Raw genomic sequence first — 20216 nt, 5'->3', positions numbered from 1 at the left:
CAACCGAGGGAATGAACCCAGGTCTCCCGTATTGCAGGCAGATTCTTTACCCGCTTGAGCCACAAGGGAAGCCCTTGTGGTGACTAAAGATGTGATAAAGTCAAGGATCTTGAGAGGAAGAGCTTATCCTGGAGTGACAGGTGACCCCACATGCAGTCACATGTATCCTGATAAGAGATGGGCTGGGGAGCTTTGAGGCAGACACAGAAGAGATCTTGTGAAGATGGAGGCAGAGATGGGCGCAGTATGGCCACCAGCCCTGGAATGCCCGGGCACACCAGCCACCGTGGGGAGCTGGGAGAGGCAAAGGGATGACTCATCCCCAGAGCTCTGAGGAAGCGCGATTCTGCCGGCGTGATGATTTCGGGTTTCTGGCCTCTGCAGCTGTGAGAGAATGAAATTCTGTTGTTTTCAGCCACAGCCTCATGGTAATTTGTTGCAGCAGCCTCAGGAACCTAATACAAGTGCAGTATGAAGAAATCTTGTTTTTCACGTGTAGACACAGTTAATTAATATGACTGCAGTTGGTGAAAGCTCGGTTTTATCACTGCTCTTCACCACCATTTTAATAAAATATGGTTCCTCTGTGACCTACGGAAGAAAACCAAATTGGATACCTCTGTGTTCTTAGCGTGGACTAGAGTGCCTCTCTTTCAGCCTTGTCAGCCGGTCCCCTGGGTGTGTTGCCTGCCTGCAATCATGGAGGACAGAAAGGCCACCGAAGGTCCTTCTGGACAAGTATACCTCTGGCAGGCCAGCGACCTTTGCCGCAGGTGTCAGCACAGACGTGGAGCAGCGACCTAGAGGGATGTGACTTTACCCTGTGCTTCTGGATTAGGCCTCCTGTGGGAAGTCGGTAAACGTCCAGAATAAACATACCTTGTGTGATCTTCCATATCTGCCCCTCCTCGCGTGTTTCCTCTCCACATTGTTACTGCCCACCCTGCTGCCCGGGCCTGGAAACCTGGGGTTATGCCTGGGTTCAGTCGTTTAGTCCACATTTAGTCCATTGTCAAGTCCTGGATTCTGCCTCCTCAGCCTCTCTCCTCTCCGTTGAGTCCCCACAGCCTCTCACTGCCTTTGGCCGCCATCACTGTCCATCCAGGGCGCTGATGGCGCGCTCTCCTCCCCTCAGTCAGTCTGTCCCAAGGCACACGTGGCTCCCACCGCACCTGCCACAGCAGTGGACTGGGCACCCTGCCAGGAGATGTATGTTTTCTGTGGAAAGGAAATGGATATTGTTTGTCCATTTATTTTTCATATCATTATTCATGTATAAAACCAAAATTTATTGCACACTTGCTGTGTGCCAGGCACTTCCAGGGGCAGGGATATGGCACTGACAAAACTGTCGTGTCCCCATAGAGCGCCTGTCTGTTGCAGCACTGTTATGAAATGAAGAGCACTTTGGATTATCAGGTGACTTGACTTCTTTATCATTCATGCCCCAAATCTGTTACTATGTACACACACACACACACACTCTCTCTCTCTCTCTCTCTCCCTCTCTCCCTCTCTCCCTGGACCATTTGAAAGTCATCTGTAAACATCATATCCCTTTACCCATTAATACTTTAGTGTGCAGTTTTTAAGAACAAGGACTTCCCCCTTCGTAACCATAGTACATTTATCAAAATTAGGAAATGCAGCATTGATTCAATTCTGTGGTCTAATTTGTTTCATAATCAAATTTTGCCACTTGTTCCAAGAACATCCTGAATCCCCGGCCCCATGTGGGCTCCACCCCTGGTTCACACTCACCCTTCCTCCATCCAATACCCCCGCCTGCCCCCTGACTGCACCACTCACACCCCAACCCAGTCCGTGTTCTTGACATTGCAGACCAGTGTGCTTCTAATTCTCATTTTACATCTTCCTCTTATTTTCTTTTGATTTTGGCAGGAGTACAGCAGACGTGATGCTGTCACTGTCTCCGGCTCCACAGGGGTACTTGCTGTCCTTTTGTCCCTTTATTGGTGATGCTGAGTTTAATCATTGATTGAGATGGTTTTGGCCAGGTTTCTTGACTGTCTGTTATTTTTCCCTTTATTATAAGTAATAAGTAATTTGTGGGGGGTACTTTGAGATGATGTAAATATCCCATTCCTTGTAATTTTACATCCATTGATGATTCTTGTCTATTATTACTGTGACGACTGCCAAGTGCTGATTTTCCTTTCTTTTCCTTTAAAAAAAATTCCCATGGCTTATTTATTTTTATAACTGGAATCTGTACCCTTTCACCCACTTTACCCATTTCTGATTTTTTAATTCCATTTTTCCTTCTACATTTATTAGTTGGTATTATACTATAAGAAAGAGCTTTCTTTTCATCCCACTTATTGATTCATTCATGCTTTTATATCATCATCAAATAAAAAATTAAGCAGAATAGTCTGCTGCTGTCATTATTTATTTTGAAGCTCTAGTTGTCCCAGATTTGACTGTTGGTTATCTTTTCAAGCTTTTTTATTTTTTTTTTTACACTTCCCTTCAATTTCTAGCACTCACTTGCTTTCTGACACAACAGGATGTAGCAGGCTCATATTGTCCCTTCCTGTTGAGCCGGGAGTTGGCCATGTCTCCACGGAGCCCGGTTCTTTTTACTGGAGAGTGATGTTTGGAACCAGCAGGCAGGCTTTCATGTGCTCACTGCTCTTGGCTCCCGTTATCCTCCATGTGTTTACTTGGTGGGTGAGTTCTACAGCACACGCAAGAAATATTAACATAATCCCACAAGTCAGAGCGATCAAGAAGTTACACTCAGAGTAGCATCATCTCCCTGCAGCTGTTCCCATCTCCCTGCTCAGGTGACGAATTTCATTAGTTTCGGGTTTATCTTTCTTAGGTTTCTTTTTAACAATAAGAACATATATGTTTATCTTTTTCTTTCATGCTCTCTTTTACACAAAAGGTACTGTGTTACAGGTACTGCTCTCCTTGCTTTGTTTTTGCTTCCCAGTGTATCCTGGAAATCACCCTGTATCAGTTCCTAGATTTCTCGTTGTGTTTTGCTTTCATTGTTTCCTTTGTTTATTCTGGCTGTGCTGGGTCTTCATTGCTGTGTGCGTGCTTTCTCTGGTTGCGCTGAGCAGGGGCTGCTGTCCAGTTGTGGTGCAGGAGCTTCTCGTGGCGGTTTCTCTCTTTGTGGAGCACTGGCGCTAAGGTGCTTGGGCTCAGTAGTTGAGACTCGCAGACTAAGTTGCGCTGTGGCATATGGGATCTTCCCAGACGAGGGATCAAACTTACGTCCCCTGTGTTGGCGGGCGGATTCTTAACTTCCTGGACCACCATGAAAGTCTCTCTCATTGTGTTTTAAAACTCTTTCATGCTCTGCTATATAAATGTGCATTGTTCTTTCAGTCTCCTGCAGATGCCATCATGATTGTAGTATTTTGCAGTTACAAACAGTACTGCCCTGTATAACCTTGTCCAGATGTGTTTTGTGTAGTTAAGAGTGTATCTTTAAGGTAAATTCATAGTGATATGATCACTGAGTCAAAAAGAATGCATGTATAGGTTTTTGGGGTTCTTGTTAGATTGCTCTACCTGAGGGTCATGTAAATCCCCACCAGCAATGTATAAAAGCAGCGGATCCTCAGAGGACCCTGTGGTGCTCTTTAATGTGCCGGTGTGTGTGCAGTCTGCTAGGGGAGCAATGTTCTCTCATTTTTATTGTAAGTGCAGTTGAACATTTTTGAATATTTATGGGCCATTTCCTTGTCTTCAGCTGTGAATTGTCTGTTCAAGTCTTTTGCCCATTTTTCTCATAGAATATTTTTTATTTCCATAATTTTTAACGTTATGGGGATAGCTGCTACACCCCATAAATTCCCATCTGCCTCTGCCTGCCAAATCCCTTCTAGCAGCGAGGGTAAGCTAAATCAGAGTCAGAGCACAGATCCCCCACGAGGAGTTCATTGTCCTCATGGGGAAAGATGTTGCCAGTTGGCAGTGTGATGGTGACCTTTCAGGAGGGCAGGGTCATCTTGTGCCTGGAGAGGGTGGACATTGGCAGGAGATTTTTGTAGGAGTCAAATCTCCCAGCTCTGTCCAGCCTCCAGTGGACATCCATTGCTACTTATTTCTGAGATTTTGTGTCTCTGAGATGAAGAACTGTGTCTGTGTCTGTGTCTGTGTGTGTGCACGCGCACAGGGGGTGTCTGCAGCTTAGTAGTGTCACTCATAACTTGTGTCCTGACCCCAGGTGCAGCCCTGACAGTATGAACTCACATCCTCTCCACAGCAGCCCCGGGAGCAGATGCAGTCAGTCCCCAGTTTGCAGCTTGGGAAACAGACCCGTTCCTCCACATCCCATGTGGCTCTGCCCTCTTGTAATTGTGGCCATGTTTATGCTTCACAAAACAAAGCTAAAAGGGACTCTACTCCTAGGTCTTCCTTCCTGAACCATTTGCATAATTCAGATTTCTCTGCAGTGAGTCAGTCTCCTGGAAAATACTCCTGGGAAGGCTGGAAAGAATGATTTTCTCTTAATGAGACCACATGTCTCAGGCACTTTCCTGAACAGAAGGAATTAGATGTATATGAGGATAGGTGGTGAGCCACCCAGCCTAGCCTGGGGGTTCTGAACCATGCTGCTCTGGACCCTTAAATGTAGCTTATTTTAACTCTTGCGTGTGATTTATTTTAATGGGAGCCTTTAAGGTGGAGGCGGTGAGGGTGAAAATCACATAGCTTATTGAACCTATCAATTCTAGTTAGAGCTGAAGGCCAGCTCTTGTTTTCTTTGAAGTCAATAACAAGGAGTGGAACCTTTTTGTCTGGGTGTTCCATAACCAGAGTGCATTCCTTTGGGTGGCTTGTGGCTATTTTCCATGGGGCAGCTCTGTTTCCACCACAGGCGGCCACCACAGGCGAGGTGCCACAGGTCAGAAGTACCCCTGCCCCCCACCGGTCCCCTGTGCCAGCACTCACTCTGTGCCTGGTGGATGCTCTTCTCTGTGTCTCAGATTGGATGTTGTGCTTTTTTGCATGTGTGAAGAATCATGTAAAACGAGTGCCATGGCATAGCCACAGAATTCTCTTTTTTTTGAAAATGAAAAATGTCTGCATAGTTTATGTTGATTATTTCTGACTGCTTCCTGTACTAGAGTGCTCATTCACTGGTATGAAGGGATGGCTTCACAGTGTAATGTTTAAGATTTAAAATGTGTGACAGAGTGAGGTTAACAGTAAATTCTGAAGCTCAGGAATGTGATGTTTGCACATGTGCAGGGCCCCCAGCTTTTGCCCCGTGAGCTCCTGGTGGCCTCTGTCTCACAGGCTGGGTCTGACTTCACATCACTTCCTGAGGCTTCCCCTTCCCTCACCCTCGACGTGACAGCCCATTGCCACCTGCAGTCCAGTGCCCAGAGCTTCAAGCTTTGGGCTCAACAAATTGGTTAAATTGAACAGACAGATTGTCTAGGTCAAATTAGCTGTGTTTTCATTCTTCATTAGTCTCTTGGTCCTAACCATTACATATCTGAAAGTTTTAATTTTATGGAAAATTATAGGATTTTATTGACCTATATATATAGCCAACAGTATCAGTTTACTTGGGCTTCCCAGGTGGCACAGTGGTAAAGGATCTACCTACCAGTCCTGGAGACGTAAGAGAAGCAGGTTCAATCCCTGGGTCCGGAAGATCCCCTGGAGAAGGAAATCTCAACCCACTCCAGTATTGCCTGGAAAATCCCAGGGACAGAGGAGCCTGGTGGGCTACAGAACATAGGGTCTTAAAGAGTTGGACACAACTGAGCACAAACACATAACACATTCGTTCACTTAACGTGTGTTTCATATTAAGTGACTGACTGTTCAGTATGTGTGAGCAAGTGTGTTCAGTGTTGGGAGAAATGCAGAGAAATAGGGAGTCGGGAGGGGACAGCAGGTTGAAGGAGACCACGCACATGGAGTCGGTGGAGTAGGCGGCGCTGGGAACAACAGGAGAGGAATCAGGGCTGGTTCCTGTGTTTCAGAGACATCTGCAGAAAAGCAGTCAGAATACTTTAGGAATGGGGAGTTTGGGGGGCAGAGCACAGAAGGAGGGCTCAGGACTCAGGACCCACTGTTGGGCTGGGAGAAGGAAATTGATTAGTTGGGATGCTCCGGTTAACAAGTAACATTTGTAACCATTCCAATAATGGTAGTGTGTGCCAGACACTATTCCAAGAGCTTTTATGTATTAACTCATTTAATCTTCACAAAAACTGTGAGCTCCCCCTTTCTCCCACCCCTGCCTTTCCATTTTTCAGATAAAGAAATGGAGGTATGGAGAAGTTAAATAATCTGCCAAGATCACAAACCTAGTATGAGCTACAGCTCTCTCTGTCCCCAGAGTTCATCCTCTCAGCCATTATATGTACTTTTCTCTGGTTCAGCAAATAAGTTTATTGTGAAGTCTGAAGATAAATGATTTCAGGATTTAGATATATATATGGTTTAGTAGCATCAAGATTCTGGAAGATTCTCTGTTTTCTTGACTCTACTTTCACGATCACAAGATGGCTGTTGCAGCTCCAAACATCACATCCGTAGAGTTGTGTTCAAAGGAAGAAAGGAGGAGGAACAGCCATTCTCTTTGTGAGAACACTGTTCCAGAAACCTTTCAGCTGCTTGTCCTCAGGTCTTCCTGCTTGGGCTTGATGCCCGGAAACATTCAGCCTTGTAGGAGAACAAAATTTGCCACCCCCAAATGTCTCTGTGGCATACAGATTATTTTAAACTGAGAGCAATGGATGACCAATGCCCAAAAGACTCAGGAAGAAACAGACCTTCCCCTGAACCTCAAGACTGGAGATGCAGGACCTGTTAGAGGAAGGGAGCCACCCCCATAGATAAGTACAGTATAAACCTGAACCCGTCAAAGTCTGTCTATTAAAATCCCTCTGTGTCCCATTGTCTAGGCAGGGCCCAGCAGACATTTGTTTACCAAACATTAACTTTTCAGTCTCTGCCTGAATTGCCTTCTTCCCCTTTGAAGTCCCCACCACCAGCGTTCTCTCTTGTCTTTAGCTGAAGATGGTAAACTGAGGCGAGGGCTTCAGCCGTCTTAGTGAGTTCCTCAGTTTTCCTGGGTCTCTCCCATGCATGTACTGTGTGTGTGAACTCAGTCACTCAGTTATGTCCGACCTTTTGTGACCCTGTGGACTGTAGCCTGCCAGGCTCCTTGTCCAAGGGATTTTCCAGGCAAGAATACTGGAGTGGGTTGCAATTTCCTCCTCCAGGTCTTCCCAACTCAGGAATCAAACCCGAGTCTCTTGTGTCTCCTGCATTGGCAGGCAGGTTCTTCACCACTGCGCCACCTGGGTAGCCCCTCTCCCATGTATATGTGCTGTTAAACTTTTGTTTGATTTTCTCCTGTTAAACAGTCACATGTCAGTTTAATTCTTAGTCCAGTCAGAAAGACCTAGAAGGGTAGAGGAAAATTTCTTCCTCCCCACCAGCCACTCTGGTGGGACAAGGTGTGCTGAGCCGGAGAGACGAAGGGGCGAGGAAGGCAGCCAGTGTTCCTTGCTGCCCATCCTGTTTTATTAGTTTCTCTGTTCCTGTTCCTGAGACTAGATGTATCTCTAGGGCAGTGGCAAGAATGTAGTCTTTTGCCAGTTCAGGGCTGCATCCTGACTGGACCAGTGATGCCGTTGCCCAGCCTCTGCTCGCCAGCCCTGAGCCCTGGGGGTGAGGGGGGTGAGTGGGCTATGTGGTGCACACAGAGGCCCCTCTCTGGGTGAAGCTGGCCCCGTAGTGGCCTGTTATCCAAAACAGCAGCTGGCCACTGCCGTTCGGAGGAATTGCCAGGTAAGTATTAGCAAGTGGCATTTCCGATTCTGGGTATGACTGCCTAAAAATGTTAGTCTGAGTATTTATAAACATTTATTTGATTATCTCACATTTTGTATTCCTTAGTTCGCCCTTTAAAGCAAGTAGGATACCTCCCCAGGCCAGTTGATACTCCTCTCGCTCCCAGACAGCATGAACTGCACGGCAGCATTGCTTCTAGAGACACGGCTACGCGCCTCAGCTTGTGTGATGGTCACTCACTTGTTTACTCGCAGAGCCCACAGACCGCCTGGCGGGAACGGCGGGCCCTGTGCGCCCACTGTCCTGTGCTCCCCTGGCTTGCTGGCCTCTCATGGGCACGATGGGCTCCGAGTCTAGCCTCCAGTGCAGGGCAGTGAGTGCCTTTGTAATGCAGACAGAGGAGATGATGTGGCCGGAGTGCTTTGTCAACCCCCTTAGAGGCATTGGCTGTGCAAAACGGCATTTGTTGGTCAGCTGGGAAATGTGACCCACGGTGAAAAATCAACACTAGTTCTGAGTAAGCTGAACCATTATTATACTTCCTTATTGTGTATGAAACATGAGAGGGGTTTCTGAGACATACCAATATCTGTGTTATGTTTATGAAACTTTTTTCCCAGGTACATTACTCTTTCAGATATTGGTAAAAACACATTCGTAAGTTTTTCACCTGTCTGAACACCTTCTTTAGATGTCTGTCCAAAATGCTTCATGTAAGCAAATAATTTTAATCAAAAATAGCCAATTTTGACATTAAGTTATGCATAAAAACAATTCTAGGGGAGTTCCATTTTAATTATGGCAACATTTTGAAATACTGTTTGCTTGTTTGCCTGTTTGTTTCTGTGGCTTATTCATTCGTTAATTTTAAAGCTTTTGACTATGGGAAACTTTCATATCTCCCCATCGTCTCTCTTCAATAGTTACCAACTTCTTCTGGTCCTCTCTCATCTATGCCACCACCCGCCCCCTCTCCCACCCACTCCCTTGGCTTATTTTGAAGCAAATCCCAGACATCATATAATTTCATCTGTAAATATTTCAGTGTATCTTGAAGGTAATTATGACTTTAAAAAACTACACGCATGCATACACACAGTTTGTTTATTTGAATCAGAACATAAGTAAGGTGGATACCTTATAACTGGTTGATCTACCCTATTAATCCATAGAATTTATCTAAAAAGCCCCTTCTCCCATCCTGTTCCAATCATCCATCTCTGTTTCTTGCTGCAAATATTGATTGAAGAAATCAGGTTATGTGCCCTACAGAATTCCTTGAAATCTGAATTCTGCCAACCCTTCCCTCACCCCCCAGGATTGACCAGATTCCTCCAGTTGGAGGGAGCTTTGGGGACACAACATTCCATAGGTGATGGTGTGTACTTCCTTTAGGATATGTATGGTGAATGGTTTGTCTTCTCTCTGTGAAGTTAGCAGCCACTGGCGGTCATTACCTGGACACATCCATTGGAGGTTGTAAAAAGGTGGTGCTCTATTATTCCTCTTTGTCTGTTAACTCGTATATTGCTAAGAAGAGAGACTTCCTCTCGTCTGTTATTTGGGTATCTTGAGATATAGCTCATATAGGGAAGCCAGTATGAATACTTATTTCTTTTTTACCCCACTGCAAAATAATGAATACACTTCTCCCAGAGGTGACTGGTACGGGGTATGTGTTCCATTATCTTTCATGTGCAATGAAAGTTTGCTGCATTTGTTAATCATTGATGCTCATGTTTTCTCTTTGGCCACTTAAAGCCTCTTTAAATTGGCTCCTGGTTCTCTTTGATACAGGTCTGGAGGTCTTTGATCACTTCTTTCCTATCTCATATGACAGGACAGGATGTTCTGTACTCATTCTGTACATCCTCTGCTCCAGGCCAGAATTCAGCCAAGTCTCCAGGGTTCACTGGTTTCCTTTAATAGGAATTGGTATTTAGAGAGCTTAATCTGAGCCTGAGGTGCTCACTGCTCATGCCCAGTCTCTACCATGTGCTCTTTCTTTCTGTTTTAAAGATAGAATGAGATCTTGCTGATTCAGCTTCAGGACTGCAAGGTTTTAGTTAATCCCCTGGATCTTAAAGCTGTATCTGTTTCTCCCACCCTTAGCATTGACGTTCTTTGTGGACACCACCTAAGTACTGATGTCGCAGTACTTAGGTGCCCCATCCCACCCTACACTCGGCCCTTTCCAGAAGCAAAACCAGCCTTTCTGATACCATTACTGCCAACTGTACATGAAGTGTGTTCAGTTCTTCTGATGTCAGGGTGTAGATACAGTCACACTGAAGAGTCCCTGTCTGCCTGGTTATGTAGTCAACTGAACACAAAATTAGGTTCATTTGTCTCATTTTACTTAGAATTTTTAAGGAACTGCTTAAAATTTTTTTAATGTATTTCTTTATTTATTTTTGGCTACACTGGGTGCTCATTGCTTTGCTCAGGCTTTCTGTGGTTGCAGCAGCGATCGGGGGCTACTCTCTAGTTGTGGTAAGTGGGCTTCTCATTGTGGCTTCTCTTGTTGCACAGCACGGACTCTAGGCACACAGGCTCAGTTGTTTTGGTGCATGGGCTTAGTTGTTCCATGGCATGTGAAATCTTCCTAGACCTGGAATCAAACCCATGTTCCCTGCTTTGAAGGTGGATTCAAGTCTAGCTTCTATTCTCGTCCTTGCCACCCTGTGTCCCCCTTTCTTCTGTAGGTAATCGTTTTAACTTTTAAACAGTATCAGTTCAGTTCAGTTCAGTCGCTCAGACATGTCTGACTCTTTGCAACCCCATGAACCACAGCATGCCAGGCCTTCCTGTCCATCACCAGCTCCTGGAGTTTACCCAAACTCATGTCCATTGAGTCGGTGATGTCATCCAACCATCTCATCCTCTGTCGTCCCCTTCTCCTCCTGCCCTCAATCTTTCCCAGCATCAGAGTCTTTTCAAATGAGTCAGCTCTTTGCATCAGGTAGCCAAAGTATTGGAGTTTCAGCTTCAACATCAGTCCTTCCAATGAACACCAAGGACTTACCTCCTTTAGGATGGACTGGTTAGATCTCCTTGCAGTCCAAGGGACTCTCAAGAGTCTTCTCCAACACCACAATTCAAAAGCATCAGTTCTTCAGTGCTCAGCTTTATAGTCCAACTCTCACATCCATACATGACTACTGGACAAACTATAGCCTTGACTAGACGGACCTTTGTTGACAGAGTAATGTCTCTGCTTCTTAATATGCTGTCTAGGTTGGTCATAACTTCCCTTCCAAAGAGTAAGCGTCTTTTAATTTCTTGGCTGCAATCACCATCTGCAGTGATTTTAGAGCCCCCCCCCAAATAAAGTCAGCCACTGTTTCCACTGTTTCCCCATCTATTTGCCATGAAGTGATGGAACCGGTTGCCATGATCTTAGTTTTCTGAATGTTGAGCTTTAAGCCAACCTTTTCACTCTCCTCTTTCACTTTCATCAAGAGGCTCTTTAGTTCCTCTTCACTTTCTGCCACAAGGGTGGTGTCATCTGCATTTCTGAGGTTATTGATATTTCTCCCGGCAGTCTTGATTCCAGCTTGTGCTTCCTCCAGCCCAGCGTTCCTCATGATGGACTCTGCATATACGTTAGATAAGCAGGGTGACAATACACAGCCTTGACATACTCCTTTTCCTATTTGGAACCGGTCTGTTGTTCCATGTCCAGTTCTAACTGTTGCTTCTTGACCTGCGTACAGGTTTCTCAAGAGGCAGGTCAGGCGGTCTGGTATTCCCATCTCTTTAAGAATTTTCCACGCTTTGTTGTGATCCACACAGTCAAAGGCTTTGGCATAGTCAATAAAGCAGAAATATATGTCTTTCTGGAACTCTCTTGCTTTTTCAACGATCCAGCAGATGTTGGCAATTTGATTTCTGGTTCCTCTGCTTTTTCTAAATCCAGCTTAAACATCTGGAAGTTCACAGCTCATGTATTGCTGAGCAGTATATATTGAACAGTATATACATATATAAATACATGTATATTTACACACATTTGTTGCCCTCTTTCTTAGATAAATGGTCGTATATTAAATACATTTTTCTTCAATTTCCTTTTTTTCAGTTTATTAGATTAGAATCAGTGTGTCCTCATTAAAATCAAAGTTTCATATTTTCCCTCTAAAGCAAGCTTTCTCAAACCCAGCACTGTTGACATTTTGGGCCAGATAATTTATCTTTGTGGCAGTTATGTCCCCACATGCTGTGAGCATAGGTGTAGGATATTTAGCACCTTCCCTGACATTTACCCATCAGATGCCAAGAGAACTACCACCACCCCCGCCATTGTACTAACCAAGTCTACTTCCAGGCCAAATGTGCCCTGGGGGACAGAACTGCTCCCTGATGACAACAGTGTTTCTCACATCCACTGAGGGGAGAGTCTAAGCATGTCTGTAGAGACCACATGAGCCCTTTATTTCACAAGTGGACTCAGATCCCATCTCAAAGCTATGGTTGCTATTTCTGGACTTTGACCACATGAGGCCTTTATTTTACAAGTGGACTCAGACCCCATCTCAAAGCTATGGTTGCTATTTCTGGACTTTGAATACTAAACCAGCTCTTCTCATTCTCTCCTGCCTCTTTTGCAAGTTAAGGAAGGAAGGGAAAATTGTTATTGAATAATACATAAAGGAAAGAGAGGCGGTGATTTTACAGATTTCATGTAAAACTGTTCTTATTGGGAAGATACATGTTGAAAACACCAGTAGTTACTCTGACCTTGTATAGTGACCCTTCAGTACTAGCGTTAAGCATTTCTCACCCACGCGTGCCTGCCAGCAGGGCTTCCCCGGCCTTGGAAGCTCTAATGCTGAGGCCTGGGCGCTACAGGCACAGACACTCTCCTCCCACTCAGGGTGGAAGTCAGGTTGTACTGGTGAGTGAGCGGAGAGAAGCCAGGACATTTTGCCCCGGGGCGATGAAATTATCCAAACTAGTATTCTAGAAAACATTCTGTGGAGCAGACAAGCGTGGACCTGGAAGGCAGACTCCTTCAACTTTCAGTGTGGAGGCTGGGGTCCTGCTCAGAGGTCACTGGGGTCCTCTGGAGCTGTCTTGGAGCCAGCAGCTCATCCTGTCCTGTCACTCGCAGGTTTCTGAGCCTCCATGCAAAAATCAGACTAGCTCCTAAGAACATTATAAGAAATTTCTTTGAAAAGTAAATGAATGGGGTTAGCAAGAATGCTTCTTATGGCAGATGAAAGTTTGAATTTATGGCGATAGACTAGCTGGAGATACAGACTCTGAGAGTTCGACCCCCCTGTTGGCTCCTGGAGCCTGGGGCAGCCCTGTTTGGTGCTTGACTCAGAGTGGACTCTGGTGGTAGGAGGCGTAAAGCAGGGACTGCTTCTCGTGAGTCAGTTTGGTGGCTGTCTCTGTGAGTGAGCTCCCGCTTGGCTCGAGCTGTCGGGCACGCCCCAGCAGGCCGCTCTCCGGCCTGGTTTGGCAACCATTTAATGATACCTATTTCCTCCTCACTCTGCTTGGTATTTACGCCCTTCGTTCATTTTGTGGCTGCTGTGAGCTGCGTCCAGAAGTTCTCTGCAGCTGTGGCAGTGGCTCGGAGCACAACTGCAGGCTTGGAGTGCCCGTATTCCTGTGTCCAGTGAATGCTCCAGCCCTGGGGCCTGAGGTTCAGTCTCCCCTCTCCCGCCCCTCCACTTGCCGCATACAGCTTATTACATTCTGAGTTTTCTCCTTCTCTGCCCACCAGGCAGATTAGTAAATTTTGAGTGCTCCAGGTCACTAGCAGTTATTAATATTGCTTGGAGGTAGTCCGGCATTAATGCAAGGAGGGAGTCAGTGTGGATGTGGAATTATTTGGAAAAATCAGTAGCCATGAGTGACTTAAGCTAGTCTCAGTCTCCCAAGCAGCTGTAATCTTTGCAGCTCAGTCAAGGCAGGTGCTCAGGCTATCAGCCCTTCTTGAGAGGAAGGCCTTCCTGTTAGTGGGGTGTCAGAGCCCAGGGGCCATATTGAAGCATGACAGGATGCTGGCACGTGAGGATGGCCAGAGACGGCTGGTCTGTCTTTCTACTCCCTGCTTGTCCCCAGTTTGCAGCAACACGAGAAAGCTCACCATTGGTCTCCGAGTCTCCATGGATGTCCTTATGCTTCTGACTTCAAAATGGGCCCATTTTGAAGTCAGCTGAAGTCAGCTGGCCCAGTTCCAGCTGTGTGACCTCGTGGTCGTTGCCGCACCTCTCTGTGCCCAGCTCCCTGTCTAAGACGGGTATGATGACAACGCCTACTTTGCACAGTGGGTGTGAAGGTCAGGAGTCTGGCACGTCAGAAGTGCAGCGCCAGTGCCAGTCTCCATCCATGTCCTCCAGCTTAATGACATGTACTTTTCTCACGTGGTCCCCGCAGCCTGGGGAGTAGTCAGGGATAGTAGTATTTTGGTTGTTTTACGGAGGAGGAAATTGAGGTTGGGTTGGGTTTGTGAGCTTTCCCAAGTTGAATGGCTGGTAAATCACTGATCTGGGGATGAACCCAAGCCCTCTGTATCAGGGACCCTAGCTCTTGCAGAGGGGAGAGACTTACCACTGGGCACACCTGACTCCTGTGTGACTCTTCTTCAGTATTGAGTGGGGAGGGGTGGAGGCAGCACAGAGACCCAAGGGAAAGAGGCCGCCATAGAGCTGTCACGGGTGTGGAGGGTGTGGACAGGAGGTGGCCAGGAGGGCTCCAAAACTTTCCAAGGGACCTCGCTGAAACTTGGCTTGCCTGCAGCCTGTCTCTCCCTGGAGGCTCGATGTAGCATTGACTTTACTGTCAGGCCTGGAAATGGACTGGAACTTGATTTTAGGGCAGGCTATGGTGAGGTGGTTCAGTCACTTGTCTTAATGCAGTCAAAGCCTCCTTTGAGACATCACTGCCCTTGGCAGATCTTGGCAGGCCGTGGGCGGTGGGATACCTGAAAATATTTGTGTCTGCTGCTCAGCTAACACTATGAAGTGGGTGGAGCACATTGCTAGAACAGTCTGTGCTGGAGTCTTGAGGACTATGAGTCAAGAAGAGAGATTCTTAGAAGACAGAAAATAAATTACTACTTAATGAATGGTAGAAAGGGGCCCTGGATTGTTGAGGCAGACATAAATCTAAGTCAGATCAGATCTCTCTGTAGAGCACATGTCATGAGCCTCTTATTCTAGTGATGACCTGGGCAGGTGGAACGGCCCTAATCTGTCAGCCACTTTCAGAGCCAGGATCCTCCTAAGGGGTCAGTATGATGGCTTATACATTCTATCTCTGTATGTGACATAAAATTCCAGAATAATATGAAAAGGTGGGAACCAAATGGAGAATGATCGGAGACTTCTGTTTCTAGACTTCCCTTTTATTTCTGAAAAGCAACTAAACTTGGTTCTACCTGTACTGAGTGACCAGACTCAGGCTGCACAGGTGCATAAGCATGAAAGCCAAGGTGAGGCCTGCAGGCTGGACACCAGGCTGGGCTGGGGGCTCTGCTCCCGCTCTGCCGAAGGGCTCTGGGCTGCCTTCTCTTTTCATGAGATGGTTTGGATTTGTTTGAGATCCACCTTTCGGTGACGAGTTTGGGAAGGCTCTGGTTACATTTTGGATGAAAACTGCACCTGTTTCATAGATGTGCCACTCAGAGCCAGCGCAGTGTCTGTGAGCTCCTTTAGGTTCTGAGCGGGGGGAGAGATATAGACTGAACACCTGTTTACAAGAGGCCCCTGCCTCCTGTTTGCACTTCAAGGACTCAAGTTTTCCATTTCAACTTAAAAGGTAAATAGTTGCTGGTTTTCATTTGTTTGTTTTTCGATTAAGAGATTGGGGGCTGAGGGAACAGGCTTATAATGATAACACTGGAAAAAAAATTGTACAGGATAGCATCTGACTATGAAATAGTGAAAACATTTAAACAGAAAATAAAACGTGCAAATGGACTGGACAGTGTGCTTGTGCTGCACAACACCTCGCCTTGTATTCTTCCTAACAACAGAGTAACTTTGGGGTCTGTGTGAAAGGGCACAGCTTGCTCAGGACCCCTGGGAAAGATACGGTGGCTGACCAGAGGGCTGTGGGGGTGGGGCAGCCAAGGTGTCTGTGCCATGGTCAGGCATGGTGGCTGTCTTGAGGGCAGCAGACACCCCCACTGAGGACTTGATTTTCAGGGGCAAGTGGCCTGATTGCTGTGTGTTTAAGCGGGAAGGCTGTGACCGAATGGAAAGACTTGGAGAGGATGGTCTGGAGTCCTGGGGAGAGTTGGGGGCTGTTTGACCCCTGCTGAAGGCACAGGTGGTACAGCCACATGTTCGGTTCACTGGATGAAGGGGAGGTGAGAAGGAGAGCATCGAAAAGGACAGGCCCGAGGGGTGTGGTTTGGGTGACTCGATATGGCTGGGAGCCCAGAGGGTGGGCACATGTGGAGCACGACAAGGAATTCAGCCATGGATTTGTTCAGAGATGCTGCCCAGGAGGAGCATGTAGTGTGAAAAAAGAAGGGAAGCTGAGTCACAGCCACATTAGAGGGCTGACAGTGAAGGATGGACCCGGGAAGAGGTAAGAGAAACAATCAGAGCAATCTGAGGGAATGGGAGAAGAGAGGAGGGGAGAGGGCTGTGGTGGTGATGGGATGGGACGCTGGTGTTGGTTCTGGAGGTGCTGTTAACGGTGGTAGCAGTGGTGATCGCAGTGGCTGGGCCTCGGTAGTGGTGGTGAGGATGCAAAGGGCTGTAGCACGTAAGTGTTCTGGGAGGGGTGGTGGCATAAAGCTCCTGAACTGCCAGGGGCTTGGAGTTTTCTTACGTGGGACAGCACCTGAGACACATGTCCTTGAGCAGACCTGATCTTCCCGCGCCGAGCAGCTCCCTGAAGGCCTTTGCTTCCTAGTTGGGAAGGAGAGGGAGAGAGGGAAATCTTAGCAAGACCCCGGAGCAGAGGCAGAAGCAGCCCAAAATCCAACAGTATGCTTATTCCTCCTGGACAGTTCTGAGAAAATCTCTCAGGCATTTCTGTTTCTTGGTTCTGAACTTGAGGTATTGCTCATTGCCATAGAAGGATGGAAATAACATTATTCATAATCACATTCCCAGTCGAGTAATGCACAGTAATCTTTACTAGAAACCCCAGAGGAGCACAGGCAGTGCCGCTCCTGTAGCACAGGTTTCTTCCTTATGAGGTTCTGTTGTGAGACCACCCAGCAGAGTCCCTTCTCCTCCCCAGGCACTGCTGTTATTCTCCTGAAGGCACAACAGCAGCGCCTTGTGTGGCTTCACCAGATGGAGAAGGGCCTCCACTGCCCACTGAGCGTCTTGAAGCAGAGTCCTGTCCCCCACCCCCACCCCCGCACTGCGTAGCCTCTGGAATCTGCAGGAGGAGGGGCCACCTCCGCAGGGAAGGCAGAGTCTGCTTAGGCTTTGTTAGCATTTAGAGTTAGCAGGAGACAGTCCTGGAAGGAAGTGAAGTCTGGAGCCCCATCCCCTTCACTAAGCCCAGGGCCAGTTTTCCTTTCCTCCTTCCTCCTGTTGTTCCGTCTCACATCCCCCGAAATTTCCACTGTTGTATTTTATTCTGTCTTGAGATTTGGACTTACAGTAGCAATGCCCAGCACAACAGGCAGTATTTCAGAGACTTGCACTGTCATTTAATACGCCCAGCTACGGTTGTCACGAATCTCCCAAATGCTGAGATGCTTCCTGCGCCTCGGCACTCCCTCCAGCTGCGGAGCCATTATCCCGGGCATTCTCATTTTGAAACAAAACCTTAACGTGGTGTAGTGACATTTAATTTAGTGCTTCTCATTTCAAAGCCCTTAAAAATATTAATTAATTCCCATAAAGCCCCAGGAGGCATATTATTAATATCTGTAGTGCCTTTCATGCTGGTCCATTAATGTGTCCTTTCTGGGTGATAGGTAAGAAAACGAGGCTGAATCATCTTTTGCATCCCATAGAAGAAGACCTTGATGGAGCCAAGGTCAGAAATAACGAATCCCCAACTTTACCAATGTCTCCGAGTAATGTCAACCCCGTGACCTCGTGTGTGGTAGGGGAGAACAACACTCTTGTTTAGGACTAACCTTGGAGGACACTGAATGGTCTTTCAGTGGAACCAGGACTTCACATATCCTAGCTGGATAGCTGTGTGGAGTGGGCAGACTCAGGTTCTCTTGGTGTCAGCACAGTCTCTAATGAAATAAAATCAGTGATTGTAACATTGTGACTGCATGAGGAAACATGTTTGGACCTAATTCTGGCCTCTGTAGTAGTTCCCTGGCGGGCTGGTCTCTCTGGGCCCTGATCCACACTTGATTCCTTACAGAGGCCCAGAGGAGGTCAAAATGTCAGTGAGCAGGACCCCTCATATTTCTCCTTTCAGTCTTTTCCTGGCTGTTCTGGCATGTTTATTTTCCACTCAAACTTCAGTAGCAGCTCGGTGAAATAGTTTGTTGTTACATTTATTGGGAACGTGTGGACTCTTAACCTAGAGAAAACTGATGTCTTAAGAATGTGGGTGCATCTTTCCCAGCCTGGGAGCATCTCCAGTTTGTTCATGCTTCCTTCTGTTTTCCAGGAGAGTTTTATAAAATTTCCTTCTAAGAGTTTTGTGTGTTTCTTGTTAAGTTTAATCTTCTTTGTTGCTTTAGAAGTGGGAGTTCCTTACAGTTGTATCCTTTAACCATCTATCGATTGAGTGTGTGTGTGTATGTATATATGGCTGTTGATTTCTGTGTATTCTTTAGGTTCATCAGCAAGGGTCCAGGCAGGAGTAGTGGGAAGGGGCCAAGCTGGCGAATATGACTAAGCAAGAGAGGTGCATTTTGCTTTCTTACCTTGTCTTTTTGAAACCATTCTCCCTTGCCACTGTATGTATAACAGCTTTCTGTGTTTAAGTAAGTTGCTTCTTCCACATTCCAGGGTTTTACCAAAGAGATTCAATGCTTCTAAGAAATATTTTTGATATCACAGTGGTGCTACCTCTTACTCGTGTTACTGTGTGGCAGGCATTACTTATTTACCTCATGGGATCTTCACAATAAATATTTGTTGAGTAAATGAATGTTCAAGGCATCGTCCCCACTGGGGATGGAGAGATGTGAGGTCATTTGTGCAGTGTCCATTCAATGCAAACTTGGAGTAAAGGATGAAGTTTTAGTGTTACGTATTGCCATGAATCCATGGTAAGTTTCTTAATCTTTGTCTCCTGCAACAGGCGCGGTACAAGCAGAGCCTCGATCCGACTGTGGATGAAGTAAAGAAGCTTTGCACGTCTTTACGCCGAAATGCCAAGGAGGAGCGGGTCCTCTTCCACTACAATGGCCATGGGGTGCCCAGGCCCACCGTGAATGGCGAGATCTGGGTCTTCAACAAGGTGGGTGCACTATAAAAGGTTCCTGTGAGCCCAATTTATTTATGTTTTTACAAGAAAATCTTTAAGTTTTGGTGGTTGGCTGCAGCTCCTATTCACCTGTAGCTTCTATGGAGCCATCAATAGTTAATTGATTTCCACAAAACCAAATGCAGGTGCCTTCCGGTTTCTAGGTTGGCCACGTAGGCTCCCCCTCTTGCAGTGGTGTCTCCTGTTTTTCAATTAGATTGTGTCTTTTTCTTACTTATTTGATGGAATTCTTTGTATTGTAGACAGTAACCCTTTACCATTTTTGTCAGTTGCAAGTGTCCCTGAGATTATGGCTTGGTTTCTGGGTTTGTCTGTTTGCTTCTGTTCTCTTGTGATGTCCCTTAGTGGACAGGCTTTCTTTATTTTGAAGTGGCTCCTGTTCAGTCTTCTCTTCGATGTGGGCATTTTGTATCTTCTTAAGACTTTCCTTATACCACAGTCACTGAAATATTCCATGTATTCTTTCAGAAGTGTATTTTTGTCCATTAATTTGGGTCTTTAATCTACCTGGAACTAATTTTTACACATACTTTTAAGTAGGGTTTCAGATTCTTTTTTCTTTTTCAAGTGGATACCATTACCATTTAGTGCCAACTTTAGACTCAGTCAGATTTCCTTAGTGAGTAGGTAAGTTTCCGAGCTCTCTGTTCTGTTCCGTGGGTCTCCCTTTATGCCAGTTAGCTGTTTTAATCGGTGTAGGTTTTCAGAGAGTCCTGATATTTGGGAAGGTGAGTTTCCCAGCTTTATTCTTTTTGGACTGTTGATCTATGAAAATACTCAATCAGCTTGCAAATCAGTAGATTAAATGGTGTGGGGGCATGGAGAGTCAACATCTTTATATTGTTGGGTTTTCCAAACTGTGCTCTTTCAAAGTGTGTTTCAGTGGTACTTATAATTTCATAAAGGTTTGTATCATTTTTTAGATTTATTCCTAGGTACTTTAGTTTTTTGACATGGTTACAAATGTTTAAAAATTATGTTTTGTGAGTTTTTACCAGGGTGTATGGCAAGGCAGTTAATTTTTT

At 46.1% G+C, this 20216-nt stretch overlaps 1 protein-coding gene across 3 annotated transcripts in view; it reads left to right on the top strand.

Moving 5' to 3' along the window:
• Window positions 1-20216, top strand: part of RPTOR (regulatory associated protein of MTOR complex 1) — a 325518-nt gene that overhangs the window by 114147 nt on the left and 191155 nt on the right. For all 3 annotated transcript variants that reach the window (XM_088829259.1, XM_088829260.1, XM_088829261.1), the window contains one exon: window positions 19006-19164. In XM_088829259.1, coding sequence (XP_088685385.1) covers window positions 19006-19164 — 159 coding nt within the window. The remainder of the gene's footprint in view (window positions 1-19005; window positions 19165-20216) is intronic.

Source organism: Moschus berezovskii, chromosome 20 (genome assembly GCF_049115385.1).
Source record: "Moschus berezovskii isolate FMDL1 chromosome 20, NW_MosBer_1.0, whole genome shotgun sequence".
NCBI classification, from domain to species: domain Eukaryota; kingdom Metazoa; phylum Chordata; class Mammalia; order Artiodactyla; family Moschidae; genus Moschus; species Moschus berezovskii.
This window is presented reverse-complemented; position numbering and strand designations above follow the sequence as displayed.